The following is a 19,872-nucleotide window of genomic DNA, read 5'->3' as shown; positions in this document are numbered from 1 at the left end:
AGATAATAATTAGCACTGAACTAATAAAAGGATAAATATATTTGTATGACTCCCTTATGCTTTTGCAGTATTAGAGGAAGAAAGAAAAGGGAGAACATGATAAGAATAATAGCATTTTAGATAAGTAATAATAACAAATGTGTTCTTTTTAATTAATAACAATTTAACTATTGGTACTCTAAATGGGAGATCTTTATTCAAATATTACTGGACTAAATATTTGTAAAATAAAAGTAAAATAAAAATATTACTGGACAAAATATATGGGCTCAAGGAATCTTGGTTCAAATACCAGATCTACCTCTAAAATCTGTGACACATTGGGCAAATCATCTAACCTTTCTAGTCTTCAGCTTTCTTATTTGTAAAATGAGAGCTTTAAGGTTACCTAACTTCCAGATCTAAATATGTGAGCCCAAAAGCCTATATTGAAACTAACATTCTTGCTCTAAACTGAAACAATTTTAAAAAATAACATGGTGGTTACTAAATGGGAATGTCTCTGGTTTCTTGGAAGGGCAAATAAAGGACCTGGCAGTCTAAATCAGTGGTTCCCAAACTTTTTTGGCCTACTGCCCCCTTTCCAGAAAAAAATATTACTTAGCTCCCTGGAAATTAATTTTTTAAATTTTAATAGCAATTAATAGGAAAGATAAATGCACCTGTGGCCATCACCACCCCCCCACCCCAGATTGCTGCAGCACTCACCAGGGGGCAGTAGCGCCCACTTTGGGAATCACTGGTCTAAATGCAATGAGAAAATAGCATTTTATGGGACATATAACCATCTCATATAGCACTGTTTATAATCAATGTAAACAAAAAGGCAGTTACTGAGAAGGAAATTACAACTATGTTCCAGAATCTGGATAAAGAGGTAAAAACACTTTTTTGAAGAATTTGATGAGACTCTCTAATTCAAGTAACATATACATTGATAACTTAGTGATTTAAAATCAAATGTAAAAATAGATTAAAAACGTGTCAGAAAACATGTCTTAGTGATATAGTTGGGTTAAAGAATGTGTATTGTTTAATAACTTTTTGTGTATAATTCTAAATTGATTTCCATAATAGTTGTAGTCATTTATAAGTCCACCACATGTGTATCAATGTGCCTGTTTTCCTTTAGGTCTTCCAACATTTATCATTTTCCTTTTTTAGTCATTTTGGCCAATCTGATAGCTATGAGATAAGCAAAAAAATAGAGAGAGGTAGGGTGATAGAATGGATGGTGCTGGATTTGAAGTCAGGAAGAACTGGATTCAAATCCCTCTTTAGACACTAGTTGAGTGACCTGGCACAAGGCACTTTTTCTCTAAGACTCAGTTTCCTCATCGGTAGAATGAAGGGGTCATTCTCCATGGCCTCTAAGATCCATTCTATCTCTAAATATATGATCCTATGAATATTATAAGCTCCTCTAGAATTGGCACCATCTATCTTTCTGATCTCTTTGTGCTTCTAGTTTATTAACCTATATGGAGGGATGAATGGGAAGATGGATGATTGAAAGAAATAGTATGTGTTAAGCACTTACTATGTGGAAGGCACTGTGCTGGACACATGGAATTAAAAGACTAAGGTAAGAAATCCTTATCTTTGACGTTACAGTCTATCGAAGGGACACAAAATATAGTTAGAGTATTTACAATAGCTATAAAACAGAAATGGGAAAATTTGTGAGACATGGAGCTAGGAGATGGATCAAGAAAGGTTTTTATATGGTACTTGAGCTGAACCTACAAGGAAACTTGTGATTCTAAAAGTTGAGTGAGGAAAGAGTGTGTTCCAGGCATGATGGAAAACTAATGCTAAGGTGTGGAGATAGGGGATAAAGTTTCATATATGAAGAATATTATGAAGGCCACTTGAGCTAGATCATAGTAAAGGGCAGTAATGTACAATAAAGGCTGGAAAGGTAGGTTGAGGCCAGGTTGTTGTGTAGGACTTCAAAAGCCAAACAGAAGAGTTTTATTTAATGCTAGAGTCCAAAGAGAAACACTAGAGTTTATTGTTTAAGGGATTGATAAAGAGAGGCCTCTGCTTTAAGAAAATCCCTTTGGCAACTGTTTTTCTTATTCTTCTCCCTAAAGATATTTGAAAGAAAGAATTGCAGCAACTTAAAGAAAATATAGGTTAAAATTGTTTTCTTCATATAATTGTGTTAAGAATAAAATATAATAAATTTTTAAAAAGAATACATCAACTGCAGCAAAAATGTTTTTGTTGTGTAGTCATTTTTTAGTTATATCCAACTCTTCATTGCCCCTTTTGGGGTTTTCTTGGCAAAGAAACACAGCAAAAATACACAGATATTTTTTCATCCTCTATCAAAATAAAGTTTCTGTCATTGGGTAATGATAATCTTCATTCTTACCTTATTTTTGGTATAGACATAAGGTACCACTTTGAGGAACACTCGTGGCACTTCCTCCATTGTGTCATTATTAACAACATGGAGCATACAGACTGGAAGAGTAGTATACATTTTAGGCACCAAGAGCATGTCTTGTGTTACATAAAATGTTTCTCTGTAACAAAGAAAAGTTTCCTTTAAAATATGTGTTAGAAAACTTGTTGGATTTTAAGTGAATAGAAATTAGAGTAAATTTAAGTTAAATAATTTTGAAAATATAAAAAAATTCAAGATTATATATTTGCAGATATTGATATTCTCTTCTTCTTTCCTGCTTTCAAAGCCAACATCTAGGGAGAGCTGACTATATATTTTGCATCTATTCCCTCATATTTTCATCTATCCAATCCTTACAATGTGGCTTCCAACACTAGATGGAAATTGTTCTCTCAAAGGTTACCAATGATCTCTTAATTGCTAAAACCAAAAGTATTTACTTAGTCTTCATCTTCTTGATTTCTCTAATAACAATCCTGCTTCAGTTACTCCCACATTGTGTGATCTTAACAAATCACAATATCCCTGGGGCTTATAGATTCCTTATCTATAAAATGAAGGGATTGAATTTAAATACCCCTAAGATCTCTTCTACCTCTAATTTATGTTTCTGTGATTTTAGGGATACTCTCTTCTCCTTGGGTTTACTTGACATTTCTCTCCTGATTCCCTTTTTGTCTAATAGTGCTGTTCAGATTCTCTTACTGTATCATCATCTATATCCTGACCTTTTGTGTAGGTATACCTCAGAGTTCTATCCTGCACTCCCCTTACTTCTCCCTCTATAGTTTCTATTAGTAATCTCATCAGCATCCATATATTCAGTGATCAATTCTAAGTCACTGTCTGCCAAACTTGCCTATCTAACTCTCATCTCTATTGTGAGCGCCAATCTACAAATACAAATATTTGCTGAGCATCTCCACCTGACTGTCCCATAAGCTTCTCAAACTCAACGTGTCCAAAACAGAACTTATTATCTTCATCTCATTAGAGATAGTACCCTCCCCCTTTGCCACGTCATTTTCAGATTTTTAGCCTCATTCACTGCACTCCTCCCCATATTTAGTCAACTGCAATATCCTATTAATTCTGTCTCCAACTCTCTCACATCTGTCTCCTTCTCTCCATTTAAACTGTCTCCACACAGATTTAGTCCTCAATACCTCTCACCTGGATTTTGTATTAGCCTCCTAACTAGTTTCTCTGTTCCACTTTCTTTCCTTTCTAATCCATCTCTTACAGCTGCCAAACTGATATTCCAAAAAGACAGAAAACAAAAAAGTACATACAAACAACATACAAAGCTAATCACAATGGTACCCTCTTCATTAAATTGAAGTGACTTAATATGGCCTTTTAGAAAAAATAAAAATCTCTGTTTGGCATTCAGATCCTTCACAATCTGGTTCCAAACTCTTTCTAGCTGAATTTCACAATCATACTTCATAAGCTCTATATTCCAGGCAATATGTTGTAAATACCCTGTACTTGATAATCTATCTCTATGTACCTTTGCACAGGCAATCCCCATGTCCTTAATAATCTTCCTCCTCACCTCCAGGACCTTGATCTTTCTAATTGTTAGTTCTTTCTGAACTTGCCTTCAACAAAATTACTTTACATTTAGTTTATATTTTATATTTACTTATCTGTATCTATATTCTTCTTAGCTCATTGGGATGGGGAAAATTTCATTTTTTATGTATCCCCAGAGCCAAGCACAATATCTGGAGCTGTGCAAGTACTTAAGAAACTAATGCTTTTTATTGAATTGAATTCATAATGATTCTTGCTATTGACCTTATTTGTCTACAAAGATAAAATATAATTAAAATTCATGAATTACTATTATTTTAGTAATGTCTAGGAAATGTGAGACTGAAACCCCACCTATCATATCATTATATATTCTCTGAGAAGCATTTTGAATCAATTTTTAAAATATTTATTTAGTGATTAACTACTACATATGGGTACAATACTATGAGAGGTACTAAAGATACAAAAATGAAACGAGTCTGTCCTGTTCTTAGAACCTAGTAGGGGAGATAACATACAATGAATCCAAAGAATCAGAATGTTACTAAAACTAAAAAAAATAAAATGATAAAGTTTTAAAAATTATAATAAATCAGAATGTTATTAAATATAAACATGAATAAAACCATTTTATATTCTTTTTCATTTTTCTGTTTCTGACTAAAGAAAAATGCAAATAAAATATTTTTTAAATAGTTTTACATATACAAAGTGAAAATGGAATAACTTTTAGGGGAAGTAAAAAAAAGCAGCCTTGAACTTTTATTTTTTGAAGCAAGATTATAACTAAATTAATTAATTATACTTTATATATTGAACAAGTGGTTAAAATCAAAACAATTTATTAGGGACTTACTCTCTGCCAGGCACTGTACTAGGTGTTAGAGGTATTAAAAAACTGTCTCTCAAAGAGCTTATATTAAGTATGCACAGAAAATATTTTTAGAAGTGAAAATATTTTCAAAATCTTACCTAAAAACTATAAACCAAGAATTTGGTGGCTGATCAGGATAGGTTATAGAATAATCAGCATAAGCTATCTTAGTTTCTTCATCTTGATAACATGAATATAGTTCAAAAGATTTGCATTTACTTTTAAACATTAATCTGGAAGAAATAAAAGAGCAATGTGTTAAATAACTGATATTTTTTAGAGATGAACTTGTAATATAGAAGCATAAGAGCAAAGAATATAAATTTACAGGTAGAAGAGCCCTGAAAGCTTACACTTAGGCTTAAAAGTATTGAGTGACTTGTCCAAGGGTGGGAAGATAGTAAGTAGGAGTAGAAGGAGTCATGGGAGTGGATATAGGGCAAGATTTTGCATATCTTAAGAAAACCTCTGGAATAGACAGGATTTCAGGAAATATATAAGTAATAAAAGGAAGACTGCAGTAAAAAGGAAAGATTTCCATGCAGAGGTCATATTTTAGTTTAATTCCTTTAAGTACATATTTATTAAGCATCCTGACCCATCATGATCCCTTAGTGAATCAGTGCAACTTTCTGCTGTCCTCTTCATTTGATTCTCTAGCCTCTTTATCATTCTGCTTATTATATCCTGCTAAATTTCAGTCTTGAATAATTCCCACTATTTGCTACGTTTTTTTCCTACACACATACTACTGGACAAAGGTGGAGGAAATCTTCAACTATTCTGAGTGATCTACTACAAATTTATGTGACACAAACTCAAGCCAGTCCTCACTGCTACTAGGCAATTCTATGATACTTCCCTTATTAAATCAATATCCCACTCTCCAAACAGAAATGAGTCTCCCAAATCTTTTCATCCTCTAATCCTTCCATGGCTGTACCCAACCCCATCCCTCCTTCCCATCATCCTCTCAGATAAAACATCCTTTTATTTTATAGAAAATATTGAAACCATTCACCGAGTCCCCCTCTTCTGCATCTCATATCACTTATATGCTTTCTACTATTGTTTGCTTCTTCAGGTCTGTTTCTCATGATGAAGTAGTCTTACTCTTTACCAAAGATAACCTCTCTCCCTTCATAAATGATCCCACTCCATCCCAGATCTTCCAAAAAGATTGCCTCCTCTATCATATCTATTCTATCACTTATTTTCAATCTCTCCTTATCTGACTACTTTTCTACTGCTTACAAACATGCCCAAGTCTCCCCCACCCTCAGAAAGTGTTCACTAGATTCATCCTCACTAACTTTGCTGTATATCTCTTCTCTCCTCTGTGGATAACCTCCTTAGAAAGGCTATTTACAAAGGTGTCACCATTTTCCTTTCACTCTTCCTAAACCCCTACAATCCAGCTTCTGACCTCAAGATCCTTCTGAGATTGATCTCTCCAAAGTTAACAAAGATTTTTCAATTGCCAAATCCAATGATCTTTTCCCAGTCTTCATTTTTCTTGACTTTTCTGAAACTGATTCTGTTGATCATCCTCTTTTACTGCTTTCTCCAATGTTTCCAGGACACTGTTCTTCCCTTGTTCTTCTACCTCTCTGATCTTGACAGCCTGCTGTCAAGTCAACCTGCTTCAATGCTCTCCCCATTTCAGTCCATACTCTAGCCACAAGTGATTTTCCTAAGGCATAAGTCTGACTATGTCATCCATCCATTCTATAAATTCCAGTGGCTCCCTATTCTTCTAGTATCAAATACTAAAACCTCTGACTGGCATTCAAATTTTGAATTTATTTGGCATTTATAATCGAGTCCCATCCTGCCTTTCAGATTTTTTACATTTTACCCCTCCCACATTCTCTTTGATGCAGTGATAGTAGCCTCCACCTCCACTCTCAGCTCTAAACATTTCCTCTGTTTGTCCCCAAAACCTGGAATGTTTTCCCTCCTCAACTCTGCTTATTAACTTCCTGGATTCCTTTAAGTCCTGGCTATAATTCCACCTTCTAAAAGAAGCATTTTCCAAAGCTTCATTCTAATTTCTTCCCTCTATTATTAAATTACTATTTAAGCTGATATACCTTCTTTGAACAAATTTGTTTACTTGTTTCCCATTGTGGGAATACGTTAGGGATAGTCTGGTTTTCTAGGGTTAGTTGAAGGAAGGGAATTTTGAGAGAAGCCCTGGTAAAGGATTCTGGGTAGAAAGGAATTGAGGGTCTATAACTGGAAATTACTAAACTTCACTTCCTTCTTGGATTTTTACCAAGCTGGAGGGAGGTTTTGTCTCTGCCCCAAATTCCCATCAGGCTGAAGGAGAAGTTTTGCTCTAAGAAATTCTCCCTGGAAAGTCAGGATTTTCATGGAGAAAATCTTTGACATCCAGGCAGAGGGTTTTCTTGGAGGAAACTAATTTCCTTGAGACCAGTTTTCATCTGGCATTGATCTATCTACCAGAATTCCTATTGGCTAAGGTAATTCAAAGCTTTCTACTTATAACTTTGAGTTACTTAGTACAGTGGCCAAACCCAAAGGTTTTTTCCCTTTCTTATCTATTAGTTACTGGTAGTAAGTTTAGGTGAAGTCAGATAGCATTGGGGTAGAGGGGTTCTTAGATAGTATAGGGAGGATTAAGTGGGGCCTATAGGAGAAAATGAAAGCTCTCCTTTCCCAGGAGACTTAGAAAGTTGGGTGGAGTTAGTGTGAATAGATTTAGGGTCATACCTACCAGTTCCTTTTATTTCTTTTTAAAATAAACTTCATTTTTCATTAACGAAGGGTTTTGTGCTTCACTGGCCCTGGGGAGTATTATTTTTAAAAATGATGAAAGCTGACGTTATAAGGGAAAATAGTATTTTAATTAAAGCCATGCTTGATAGAAAGAAATCGACCACGTGCCTGGATAAGATCTATTCAAAATGCCCGCCAGTACCTATCTTCTTCCATCTTGTCTGCCTTGTACACCAGCGAGCCCGCTCAGGTAGCAAAGAGATCATCTCCAGCCCCACCTCCGAATTTAAGCTGTACTATACGTGGTTCCCATTGTCTGACGTTATCATGTCAGAAACCGGAAACCCGCTGGATCATAGGAAATGTAGTTCCAAGGTCCCCCACATGTCCACAGGAAGTTTGTCAAACACTACATATCTTGAAGCTCAATACTTCCAAATAGAACCCCAGTACTTTTAAATAACACATTACCACCCTGAGATCCGGTGATAAAGGCTGGTCTTTTTTCGGTAAATCTTAAACCAAAAGAAAAAAGGATAAAAGCTAGCCGCATTGACAAAAAGCCAATTTGGGGCAGTCCCCTATTGGCATAAGAGTATACATTCAAAACAAATGTATTAAACTCATTCAACTCCCCATAGTTCAAATCAACTGCACCCCAAAGTTCAAATTTGGATCTCCATAATCCAGTGAAGGCTCTTTGGGCATCTTAATGGTGTCTTCACCAAACAGGTTTGTTGTCTGGATTCTGGGGAGATGGCAAAATTCTTATCCTGTAATTACTCTCAAAGAATTTAAATTTTACATTATAGATTATAAAATATACATTTTCTCCTGAGAATAATACATTACCCCCCTGAGATTACTCCTAAAGGAATTAAAAAATTAACTTGCATTATAGATTATAATTCAGGCATTATAGATTATAATTCAGACATTATGATTATAAAAACTTAACACACACCCCCCTGAGGAAAAATTTAAATAACACATTTCTCCCCTGAAAAGGGTACCTCAGGTCAGCTAAGGATGCATGGCTGAGTCACGGAGTTTTTCTTCCTACATGTGCAATACAGTATTTGATTTTTTTTTTCTTTTCTCTCATTTTTTACATTTGGAGCACATCACCAGCATTAAATAGACTCTTGACTGTTGTGATTTTTGCAATAAGAATAAGCTAAATGTCCATTTGCCTAGCATATAAATTTATACCCAAAAAGTTTTGGACTATAGAAACCTGCCACTACTTATTTAATTATTATGAGTCTTTTGCTCGAATGACTATGTCTAATCCAAAGAAAATCGGACCACAAAGGAGCACAGAGTTTTGACCTGCAAAGTGCAAATGAGCACATAAAGGAAAGGGACCAAACTAATCCTACAGAGATTGATGACATTCTACGCAAAGACTTGATCCTGTGTGAGACTCGAGGTTGCGACTCTTAGCATATGTTAAGATGTAGGACTTCCTTGTACCACACTCGATATCAAGTACTGGAAATCGATTGTTCTGGCTCCATTATCTCTGAAGTGAAGAAAAGAATTGCGCCGGGAAATACTATTTCCCATTTGTCTCAAGATCTAGTCTCCTTTTTTCCATTTCTTTAATGATGTGACAACTTACTGTAATCCAGGCTGCTAAATTGGGTTAGTGAGCGATTGTTGTTGCAAAGCTTATGGGACATGAATTGCTACAGGAACCTGCTTTGATTTGTGATTTTTTTCCCTTTTTTTCTTGTTCCTAGACTTTTTTCCTTTCACATTTTTTTTTAAAAAATATCCTCTATTTTCCTCAGAGGTTATTTTTTTCTTTCTTTTTCCTTTTTTCACTTTTTATTTTTCTTTGGACTTTTTGATGTTTTGAGAATTGATTCACATACCTTATGCCTTGACCATGTATTCCTGTGGGATTCCCATGTGTATCCCTGTATTTTCCTCAGGGGGGAAATGTAAAGTTGTTCTCCTCTGGGGGACTATGTTATTTCTGTAAATTTGGACTTGAATTTGACCCTAATTTAGAACAGAAGACTACCTCCCAGAATCCAGAAGACACCATGAAGATGCATGCAGAGACCACACACTGCAACAAAAGATCCAGAGTGAACTTCAAGACTTGTCAAATTTGAACTTTGGGGGCTGAATGTATTTATTTTGAATGGACACTTTATGCCAGAAAAGGGGACTGCCTCCTAAATGGCTTTTATCAATGTACCGAACATTGGTTTTGTTCTTTCTTCCTTTTATTTCCCTTTTATCTCTGAATTATTGTAAACTTTAATTTGATTATGTTTTCATGATCCATTGGGGAGACTTGTCTCCCAAAGGATCACAGGGGGAAATATAAAGTTGAAAAGACCTTGTACCCTTTAAAACTACATTACCCAAACTCCCTTTCACCATACTCATAATTCCTTAAGCCTTTTCTGATTGGTGGTGTGTTTCGCGGGCTGTTTTTGATATAGTTGTTGTGGGTGTGGTGACAGAGCTTTTTGGAAAGGAGGCAGTGTGGTCAGGGTGAGTTGGGACTCTTTCCCTGACCTTTAAATAAAATACTTATAAATATCATACTTTGGAGGCATTGAATATTAATTTTAAAACTTACAAGAGTTCCTAGGAGGGTTATAACATCTAACATTCCTCTAGGACTTCCATAAAGCACCATATTGCATTGTAAATTCTGAGATCAAGCACTATTTTTTTACTCTTTTTTTGTATTCACAGACTTTAGCAAAGTGCTTGTCTAATTTGTTGTTTTTCAATCTCTCCAGTCACATCTGACTCTATGACCCCATTTTGGGGTTTTCTTGACATAGTCAGTTTAACATTATCTAACATTCATATGTAAGACTTGTTTTTTCCAACAAGACTATAAACTTCTCAAAGGCAAGATGCACAGTACATACTTCTCTTGTATCTCCTACTATGCCTATAATTAATAATCAGTCGCTCAATGAATATTGTTAAGCATCAAAAATAAGCAGGTCATTTAGATGGGCTTGTGGTTAGAAAGGCTCATCTTCCCGAGTTCAACTAAGGCTTCAGACTCTTCTAGCAGAGTGATTCTGGGCATGTCACTTAATCCTATTTGCCTCAGTTTCTTCATCTGCATGGTGAAGTAGATAAGGAAATGTCAAACCACCTGATTTTCTTGGCAAATATAGACTTTCCTTTTCCAGCTCATTTTACAGCTGAGGAACCGGCCACCTAGCTGCCCTTTGCCCAAGTCATACAGATTTGAATTCAGGAGTCTTCCTGACTCCAGACCCAATACTATCCATTTAGCTACCCCAATTTTAGTTATTGTTCAGTCATTTTTAGTTGTATCCAACTCTTCATGACCTCATTCGGGATTTTCTTGGCAAATATCCTCCAAAATCTATGGCATGGGTGCCAAAGATGACACACAGAGCACTCAGCCACCCTCCCTCACCACCCCCACACCCCCAGAGATTGTTACTAGAAAGGCAGAGGGACTCCAACATAACTGCTCCCCTCCCCCTCTCCACTTTGCCTGACATTTTTTTAACATGGCCCACTTCTCTTCCTAGTAGCCTAATAGGGTTACACAGGGGATAAGGTGGGAGGCCCATAGGCAGTAGAGCTGGAGGGGAGCAGAGGGCTCAGGTCACACCCCTCTCCCTCTCTACACTCACTGAGGACATTCCTCACTTCACTCATTCCTCCACCCAGAAGCCCAATGGAAGCATTTCCTCCCTCCCCTGTTGTGGGGTAAGGGGCATGTACCCAACATGGGGGTGGCACAGCAGGAGGTCTCTGGGGGTTTCAGTGAAGCACTTGGTTTGCCTTCTGTCTCTAGCTGTCAATGCTCTAACTCATTGGGTTTGATTCTTTTTGCATGTAAAGTATATATTAGAGAGACAAAGACAAGAATAATACAAAATGAGAAAGCATAGATGAGATCCAATCTATACCAAAGAAAGGAATACCCATATCAATGCAATCATAAAGGCATTAATAAAATATTGAAGCATTAGAATACAAGTGACAGACAACCCTATACAAAGGTACAGTCAGCTATGACCTTGAAAACTCCTAAGTCACACACTGAATCTCTTACTACCTCGTTTTTCCCTGTGACTCTCTCCTCTTTTCAGCTTCTTTCCCAATATGTGCCTTGTCTGTTTTCCTTTCCTCTCATCCCTCTCTCAAAGCCCTTCTTCCTTCTATACCTCCCTCAAACCTTTTTCTTTCCCCATAACTATTCACAGTATAAAAATTGCTTAAAATTCTTCTTTTTGTCTATTCCTCTAAGAAAAAATTAATATATTTACTTTTTGTTTATTACCTCAGAATAAGACATCATAATTTACATTTATATTTACATATGTTATCTCTTACATGACAATTTCATTTGAAAATGTATTTTTTTCCTTTTTGCTTATTTTAGGATACTACATAATATTTTACATTTTTATTTACATATATTAACTAATTTAAAGAAAATAATTTCATTTTCATGTGTTTTTCCAAAAAAGTTTCATCAGTCCTACAACAGACAATAGAGAAACCTTATGGGCTGTAAAATTACAAGAAGAACAGTATATAGTATGTCTGAGTAATACAAATTGGAGTTAGAAATAGACTGAAAGGCAGGAAAACTCACTAAGAAGTTATTGTACTGTTTGATGCCCTAGGTCAGGTAAGGGACTGTAAAAATGCACAGGAAATGGGAATATATTATAAGTCAAGAATCAATAGGGTTACATTTACATAATCTAATAGGATTTATAAAAGTTTCTTCAAAACTTTAAGAGCTAACTATTATTAATAATTTCCACATAAAATTATGTGTAAATATTAACATCCACAATTTTAGGAAATAACTTCAAAAATGTATGCATCTGGCCCTTTGTTATATAGATAATAAATGTAAGAACCATGATTTGTCTCCACATCTTCCTTCTGATATCAAGTTCAGTACTCTGTCATATTGCTTAGATAATAAGAGGAAAAAGCCAAAGGAGGAAATAAAATATACAAATAAATTGGAAGGAATGGAAAGAGTGGCTTAGAGAACATTTAGTTTTTGTTTGTTTGTTTGTTTGAACATGAAAATTATAGGGCTTGAAAAAGAAGGTAAGACTTGTTTCTGATCCATGGGATGAAGGGTTTGATGAAAGTAATGGGTTAGGACACAGTGATGGGCAAACTACAGCCTGCGGGCCAGATGCGGGCCCCTGAAATGTTCTATCCAGCCCCACAACGTTATTCCTAATCTGATGAATTCAATGAGTAGGCTACAATACAATGAAACTTCGAAAGAGTTGCCTTAGAAACAGACTGACAGATGAGCATTTCCTTTCATTTGGCCCCCTCTTTAAAAAGTTTGCCCATCCCTGAGTTAGGAGAACAACCTTAAGCAGTAACAGATCAAATTAATCTTTCATTTGAGTAAGAGAAGAATTGGTTAGGTTGTAGGCAATCAAAGGAGACTAGGATGAAGGAGAAAGGGTTGTGATGGTTGCACTGATGTTCATAGCATAAGAACATCATTTTTTAAAGCTACAGGAGATCTTTAGAGATAGTATAGTCCACCCACATCTTTCATTTTACAGATCAGGAAACAGAAGGCTAGAAAAGTAAAGGAACTTTCCAAAGCTCCTTTCCAAAAATATTATTTTTGCTTAGATTTTTGCTTAGCAAAAATATATTCCAAAACATAATGAAAAGGTAGCAGGATCTGATCTTGAATTTGGGTTTTCTAACTATAAATCCATTATTTAGGATTTAGTCTTCGTAAGTGAAGTTGTGAGGAATTTGGTTTAAATTCTGCCTCTGACACTTAGTAATTTTGTGATTTTTATTGAATTACTTAAGCTTAGTTTCATTTTCCTCATCTGTAAAATAAAGTGGTGAAACTAGATGACCTCAGGTCCTGTCAGGCTTTATATGAATGATTCTGTTATATTATAAATTCAATACAGGGAAGAATAAAAGATTCTTTATTGTTGTCACTTCAAGGCTTAGAGAAATGTTTAAATATTCCAATATAGTCACTATGTTTTTTTCAAAATGGTTAAGTAAGTCAGAATCTCAGTTTCATATATTGCTCTTAAAGTGACTATTTGGCTAGTACTTTAAGATATGTAAATAACAAGCATACAGAAATTGAGCTTCTCATTAAATAGTGGTCATTGTGATAGCAATTTATGAATGAAAATAGCTACAATACTCAACAAAATATCTACAGGACTGAAATGCATCAAAGGCTAAAGACACATTGCTTAAAATTGGTATCATAATAATTTAAAGTTAGTCCGAGTCACTGTGATACTTTCTAAAATAATTTAGATAAATATTTTAATGATTTAGTATTTATAACCAGATGTTGCTTGTCAATACAATATGCAAATGACTTATGTTACCTGTTACCTTAATAAAGAGGTTGAATATTGTTCTAAATTGACCTCCAGTAAACTCCAAAGTCTTTGCAGAGTGTCTGCAACAGCATAATTTTCGTTTGTGTCTGAAAATAACAAAAAGAAAATTCAAAGAATTTTAAATCTGCAAGACACTAAGTTGATCATATCATCCATATGTTATAGATGAGGAAATTGAATTCAAGAGAAGTAGCAACTTTCATGAAGCTAAAAAGTTTGTTTATGGCAGAATTAGTACTAGAAAAGGTCTCCTAACACACCCAATACAATATCCTGTACCTGTAGTATAATTAAAATTTAAGGCATTCATTCAACAATCATTTCTTAAGCACCTACTATGTGTTTTGCACTCTGCTAGCAACAGAGGGTACATATATTTTTAATTATCCTGTCCCTCAAAGAGCTTACATGGTAGAGAAGAGGGGAGGAGGATGTATGTACAAAACTCCCTCAAATGCCTTTTCCCTGTGATTAGACTAGATCCAACTTGAATTAAATTCAAATTAAATACAAAATAACTGGGAGAAACACTAACAGTTGAGATACTCCAGAAAGGACATGTGTGAAAGAGCATTTGGAATTGCCTTGAGGGGATCTAAGAAGAGAGAACATTCTTGGAATGGATATGAGTGTTGGAACATTGTTTATGGTAAGCTGAAATCAAGAAAGCTTGGCTAAAATGTAGATTATATGAGAGGGAGCAATTTGCACTCAATTTAAAAAGATAGGATCAAATCACATTTTGAAGGGTTTAAAAAAATGTTCACTGGCATGCTAGAGGTCACAGGGAGCTACTAAATGTTCTTGGTCAGGAGTGACATGATCAGACCTCAACTTTAGGAATATTAGTTAAGCAACTTTGTGGAGGATATAGTGAAAAAGGAAGAGACTATAAATAGATCATTTTTTTAAATTTTTTAATTTTAGAATAATTTTCCATGGTTACATAATTCATGTTTTTACTTTACCCTTCACCCCCTCAACCCCGCCCCCATAGTGAACTCACATTTCCACTGGTTTTAACATGTGTGGTCAGTCAAGACTTATTTACATATCATTGATAGTTACATTGGTGTGGTCTTTTCAGGTCTACATCCCCAATCATGTCCTCATCAACCCAAGTGTTCAAACAGTTGTTTTTCTTCTTTTCCACTCCTGTAGATCTTCCTCTGAATGTGGGAAGCTTTCTTTTCCATAAATCCCTCAGAATTGTCTTGGGTCATTGCATTGCTGCTAATACAGAAGTCCATTACATTCAATTCTACCACAGTGTATTGGTCTCTGGGTACAATGTTCTTCTGGCTCTGCCCCTTTCACTCTGCATCAGTTCCTGGAGGTCTTTCCAGTTCACCTGGAACACCTCCAGTTTATTATTCCTTTTAGCACAATAGTATTCCATCACCAGAATATACCACAATTTGTTCAGCCATTCCCCAATTGAAGGGCATACCCTCCTTTTCCAGTCCTTTCCCACCACAAAAAGCGCAGCTATAAATATTTTCGTACAAGTCTGTTTATCTATGATCTCTTTGGGGTACAAACCCAATAATGGTATGGCCGGATCAAAGGGCAGGCATTCTTTTATCACTCTTTGGGCAGAGTTCCAAATTGCCATCCAGAATGGTTGGATCAGTTCACAACTCCACCAGCAGTGCATTAACTTCCCAATTTTGCATATTCCCTCCAACATTCATTACTCTCCCCTGCTATCATTGTAGCCAATCTGCTAGGTGTGAGGTGATACCTAAGAGTTGTTTTCATTTGCATTTCTCTAATTATTAGAGATTTAGAACACTTTCTCATGTGCTTATTGATACTTTTGATTTCTTTATCTGAAAATTGCCTATTCATGTATGTCCCTTGCCCATTTATCAATTGGGGAATGGCTTGATTTTTTATACAACTGATTTAGCTCCTTGTATATTTGAGTAATTAGACCTCTGTCAGAATTTTTTGTTCTAAAGATTTTTTTCCCCAGTTTCTTGTTTCCCTTCTGATTTTGGTTGTATTGTTCTTATTTGTACAAAAACTTTTTAATTTAATGTAATCAAAATTATTTATTTTACATTTTGTAATTTTCTCTAACTCTTGCTTGGTTTTAAAATCTTTCCTTTCCCAGAGATCTGACAAGTATACTATTCTGTGTTTACCTAATACACTTACAGTTTCCTTCTTTATATTCAAGTCTTTCACCCATTCTGAATTTATCTTGGCGTAGGGTGTGAGATGTTGATCTAAACCTAATCTCTCCCATATTGTTTTCCAATTTTCCCAGCAGTTTTTGTCAAATAGTGGATTTTTGTCCCAAAAGTTGGGTTCTTTGGGTTTATCATACACTGTTTTGCTGATGTCACTTACCCCAGGTCTACTCCGCTGATCCTCCCTTCTGTTTCTTAGCAAATACCATATTGTTTTGATGACTGCTGCATTATAGTATAGCTTAATATCCGGTACTGCTAAGCCACCTTCCTTCACGATTTTTTTCATTATTTCCCTTGATATTCTTGATCTTTTGTTATTCCAAATAAAATTTGTTATATTTTTTTCTAATGCAGTAAAAATGGTTTTTGGTAGTGTGATAGGTATGGCACTAAATAAGTAAATTAATTTGGGTAGAATGGTCAATTTTATTATGTTAGCTCATCCTACCCATGAGTACTCAATGTTTTTCCAATTGTTTAGATCTAGTTTTACTTGTTTAGAAAGTGTTTTGTAGTTATGTTCATATAATTCCTGTGTTTGTTTTGGTAGGTAGATTCCTAAGAATTTTACATTGTCTAGGGTGATTTTAAATGGTGTTTCTCTTTCTACCTCTTGCTGCTCTAATGTGTTGGAAATATATAGAAATGCTGATGATTTATGTGCATTTATTTTGTATCCTGCAACGTTGCTAAAGTTGTTGATTATTTCTACAAGCTTTTTTTTAGTTGATTCTCTAGGATTTTTTAAGTATACCATCATATCATCTGCAAAGAGTGTTAGCTTAGTCTCCTCATTACCCATTTTAATACCTTCAATTTCTTTTTCTTCTCTAATTGCTACTGCTAGTGTTTCTAGTACGTTGTTAAATAATAGAGGTGATACTGGGCATCCTTTTTTCACACTTGATCTTATTGGAAAGGCTTCTAATTTATCCCCACTGCATATTATGCTTGTTGATGGTTTAAGATGTATACTGTTTATTATTTTTTAGGAAAGGACCTTCTATTCCTATACTTTCTAGTGTTTTCAGTAGGAATGGGTATTGTATTTTTTCAAAGGCTTTTTCAGCACCTATTGAGATAATCATGTGGTTTTTGTAGGTTTGCTTGTTGATATGGTCAATTATGTGGATGGTTTTCCTAATGTTGAATCATCCTTGCATTCCTCGTATAAATTCCACCTGATCATGATGAATAACCCTCTTGATCACTTGCTGGAATCTTTTTGCTAGTATTCTGTTTAAGATTTTTGCATCTATGTTCATTAAGGAGATTGGTCTGTAATTTTCTTTCTCTGTTTTTGATCTACCTGGCTTTGGAATTAGTACCATATATGTGTCATAAAATGAGTTTGGTAAGACTCCTTCTTTGTTTATTATATCAAATAATTTGTATAGGATTGGGATTAATTTTTCTTTGAATGTTTGATAGAATTCACTTGTGAATCCATCAGGCCTTGGCAATTTTTTTAGGAAGTTCTTTAATTCCCTGTTCAATTTCTTTTTCTGATATTTAAGTATTCTATTTCTTCTGCTGTTAATCTAGGCAATTTATATTTTTGCAAATATTCATCCATATCGCCTAGATTGCTAAATTTATTGCCATAAAATTGGGCAAAATAGTTTTTAATGAATGCCTTAATTTCCCCTTCATTAGAAGTGAGGTCTCCCTTTTCATCTTTGATACTATTAATTTGGTTTTCTTCTTTCCTTTTTTTAAATTAGATTAACCAGTACTTTGTCTGTTTTATCTGTTTTTTTTCAAAATACCAGCTTCTTGTCTTATTTATTAATTCAATAATTCTTTTACTTTTGATTTTATTAATTTCTCCTTTTATTTTTAGTATTTCTAATTTAGTTTTCATCTGAGGATTTTTAATTTGTTCATTTTCTAGTTTTTTAAGTTGCATGCCCAATTCATTAACCTCTGCCCTCCCTAATTTGTTAATATATGCACTCAGTGATATAAATTTTCCCCTTCGAACTGCTTTGGCTGCATCCCATAGGTTTGGGTAAGATGTCTCATCATTGTCATTGTCTTCAATGAAATTATTGTTTCTGTGATTTGTTCTTTCACTAACTTATTTAGGAGCATCATATTATTTAATTTCCAATTAGTTTTTGTTTTGCCTCTCCATGTATTCTTACTAATAACTATTTTTATTGCATTATGATCTGAGAAGGTTACATTTATTATTTCTGCTTTTTTGCATTTGTTTGCCATGTTTCTGTGCCCTATTACATGGTCTATCTTTGTGAATGTTCCATGTGTTGTGTGTGTTTGGAATTCAGGGAGGTGCCATTTAAAAGAATCTTACAAACTTCCTGTGGACATGTGGAGAACTTCTTTGAAACTACATTCCCTGTGATCCAATGGGTTTCTGGTTTATGACAATGGGAACCAATATATAGCACAGCTTACATTTGGAGGGAGGGCTTGAGATGATCTTTTTTGGCTACGTAGCGAGGATGGACATGGGCGGTAACTCTGAAGAGCTTCTACCAGGTGCGTGGTCTTACATATGTTTTGTTTTTTTTTATCAACATGGCCATAGCAATTAAAATATTATTTTCTCTCGTAATATCAGCCTTTTTTCAATTTTAATCATTACAGTTGCTGTAAAGAAGGTGTATTCCTTTTTGTCTCTATTTAATTTTCTCCATATATCTATTAACTCTAATTTTTCTAGTGTTTCATTCACCTCTCTTATTTCTTTCTTATTTATTTTTTGGTTTGATTTATCTAGATCTGATAGGGGAAGGTTGAGGTCCCCCACTAGTATGGTTTTGCTATCTATTTCCTCCTTGAGCTCCACTAGCTTCTGTTTTAGAAATTTGGAATCGATACTGTTTGGTGCATACATATTGAGTACTGATATTTCTTCATTGTTTATACTGCCTTTTATTAGGATGTAGTTACCTCCCTTATCTCTTTTAACCTTATCTATTTTTACTTTGGCTCTGTCAGAGATCATGATTGCCACCCCTGCCTTCTTTTTCTCATTTGAAGCCCAAAAGATTTTGCTCCATCCTCTCATTTTCACTCTAGATATGTCTGTCTGTCTCATGTGTGTTTCTTGTAGACAATATATGGTTGGGTTTGGGTTTCTAGTCCACTCTGCTATTTGCTTCCATTTTATGGGCAAGTTCATCTCATTCACATTCAGAGTTATAATTATCAACTGTGCATTCCCAGACATTTTGATTCTCTCTCCTAGTCCTGTCCTTTCTTCTTTCACTATTTCCTTCTATACCAGTGTTTTGTTTTAATCAGTTCCTATAATCCCCTCCCCTATTGCACTTCCCTTTCTCCCCCCTCCCTTCTTATTCCCACTTATTGCTCTTTAAAGCCACGTGGTGCTACCCCCCAAGCCCTCTCCCTCCATAGTATTGCTTCCCTCCCCACCAGTCCTTTGTTACCCTTCTACTTCTCTATAGGGCATGAATCAATTTTCTGCCCCTATGGATCTGATTGTTCTTCTCTAAGTTGATTTCAATGCACTTAAGTATTGAATATTACCTCTCTCTAACCTCTTTAACCTTACAGTGTATTGTTATTTTTCCCTATTGATCCCACATGCTTCTTTATGGAATATAAATTTATTCCTTTTTGTTTGATTTCCTATTTTTCTCATTATTATCTTCTTCCCCCCCAGTTTTGTATATATTTGTATATGTATATATATATATATATATA

At 35.0% G+C, this 19,872-nt stretch overlaps 1 protein-coding gene across 1 annotated transcript in view; it reads right to left on the bottom strand.

The window, feature by feature from the left end:
- ADGB (androglobin) overlaps positions 1-19,872 on the bottom strand; it is a 330,120-nt gene that overhangs the window by 124,849 nt on the left and 185,399 nt on the right. Inside the window, exons 17-19 of the mRNA XM_044675455.1 lie at positions 13,968-14,061; positions 4,931-5,065; positions 2,381-2,534 (exon numbers count right to left, since the gene is read on the bottom strand). Of these exons, the coding sequence (XP_044531390.1) occupies positions 2,381-2,534; positions 4,931-5,065; positions 13,968-14,061 (383 nt within the window). The remainder of the gene's footprint in view (positions 1-2,380; positions 2,535-4,930; positions 5,066-13,967; positions 14,062-19,872) is intronic.

Source organism: Gracilinanus agilis, chromosome 4 (genome assembly GCF_016433145.1).
Source record: "Gracilinanus agilis isolate LMUSP501 chromosome 4, AgileGrace, whole genome shotgun sequence".
NCBI lineage: Eukaryota > Metazoa > Chordata > Mammalia > Didelphimorphia > Didelphidae > Gracilinanus > Gracilinanus agilis.
The sequence above is the reverse complement of the archived record's forward strand: the minus strand, read 5'-3'. Positions and strand labels throughout refer to the sequence as shown.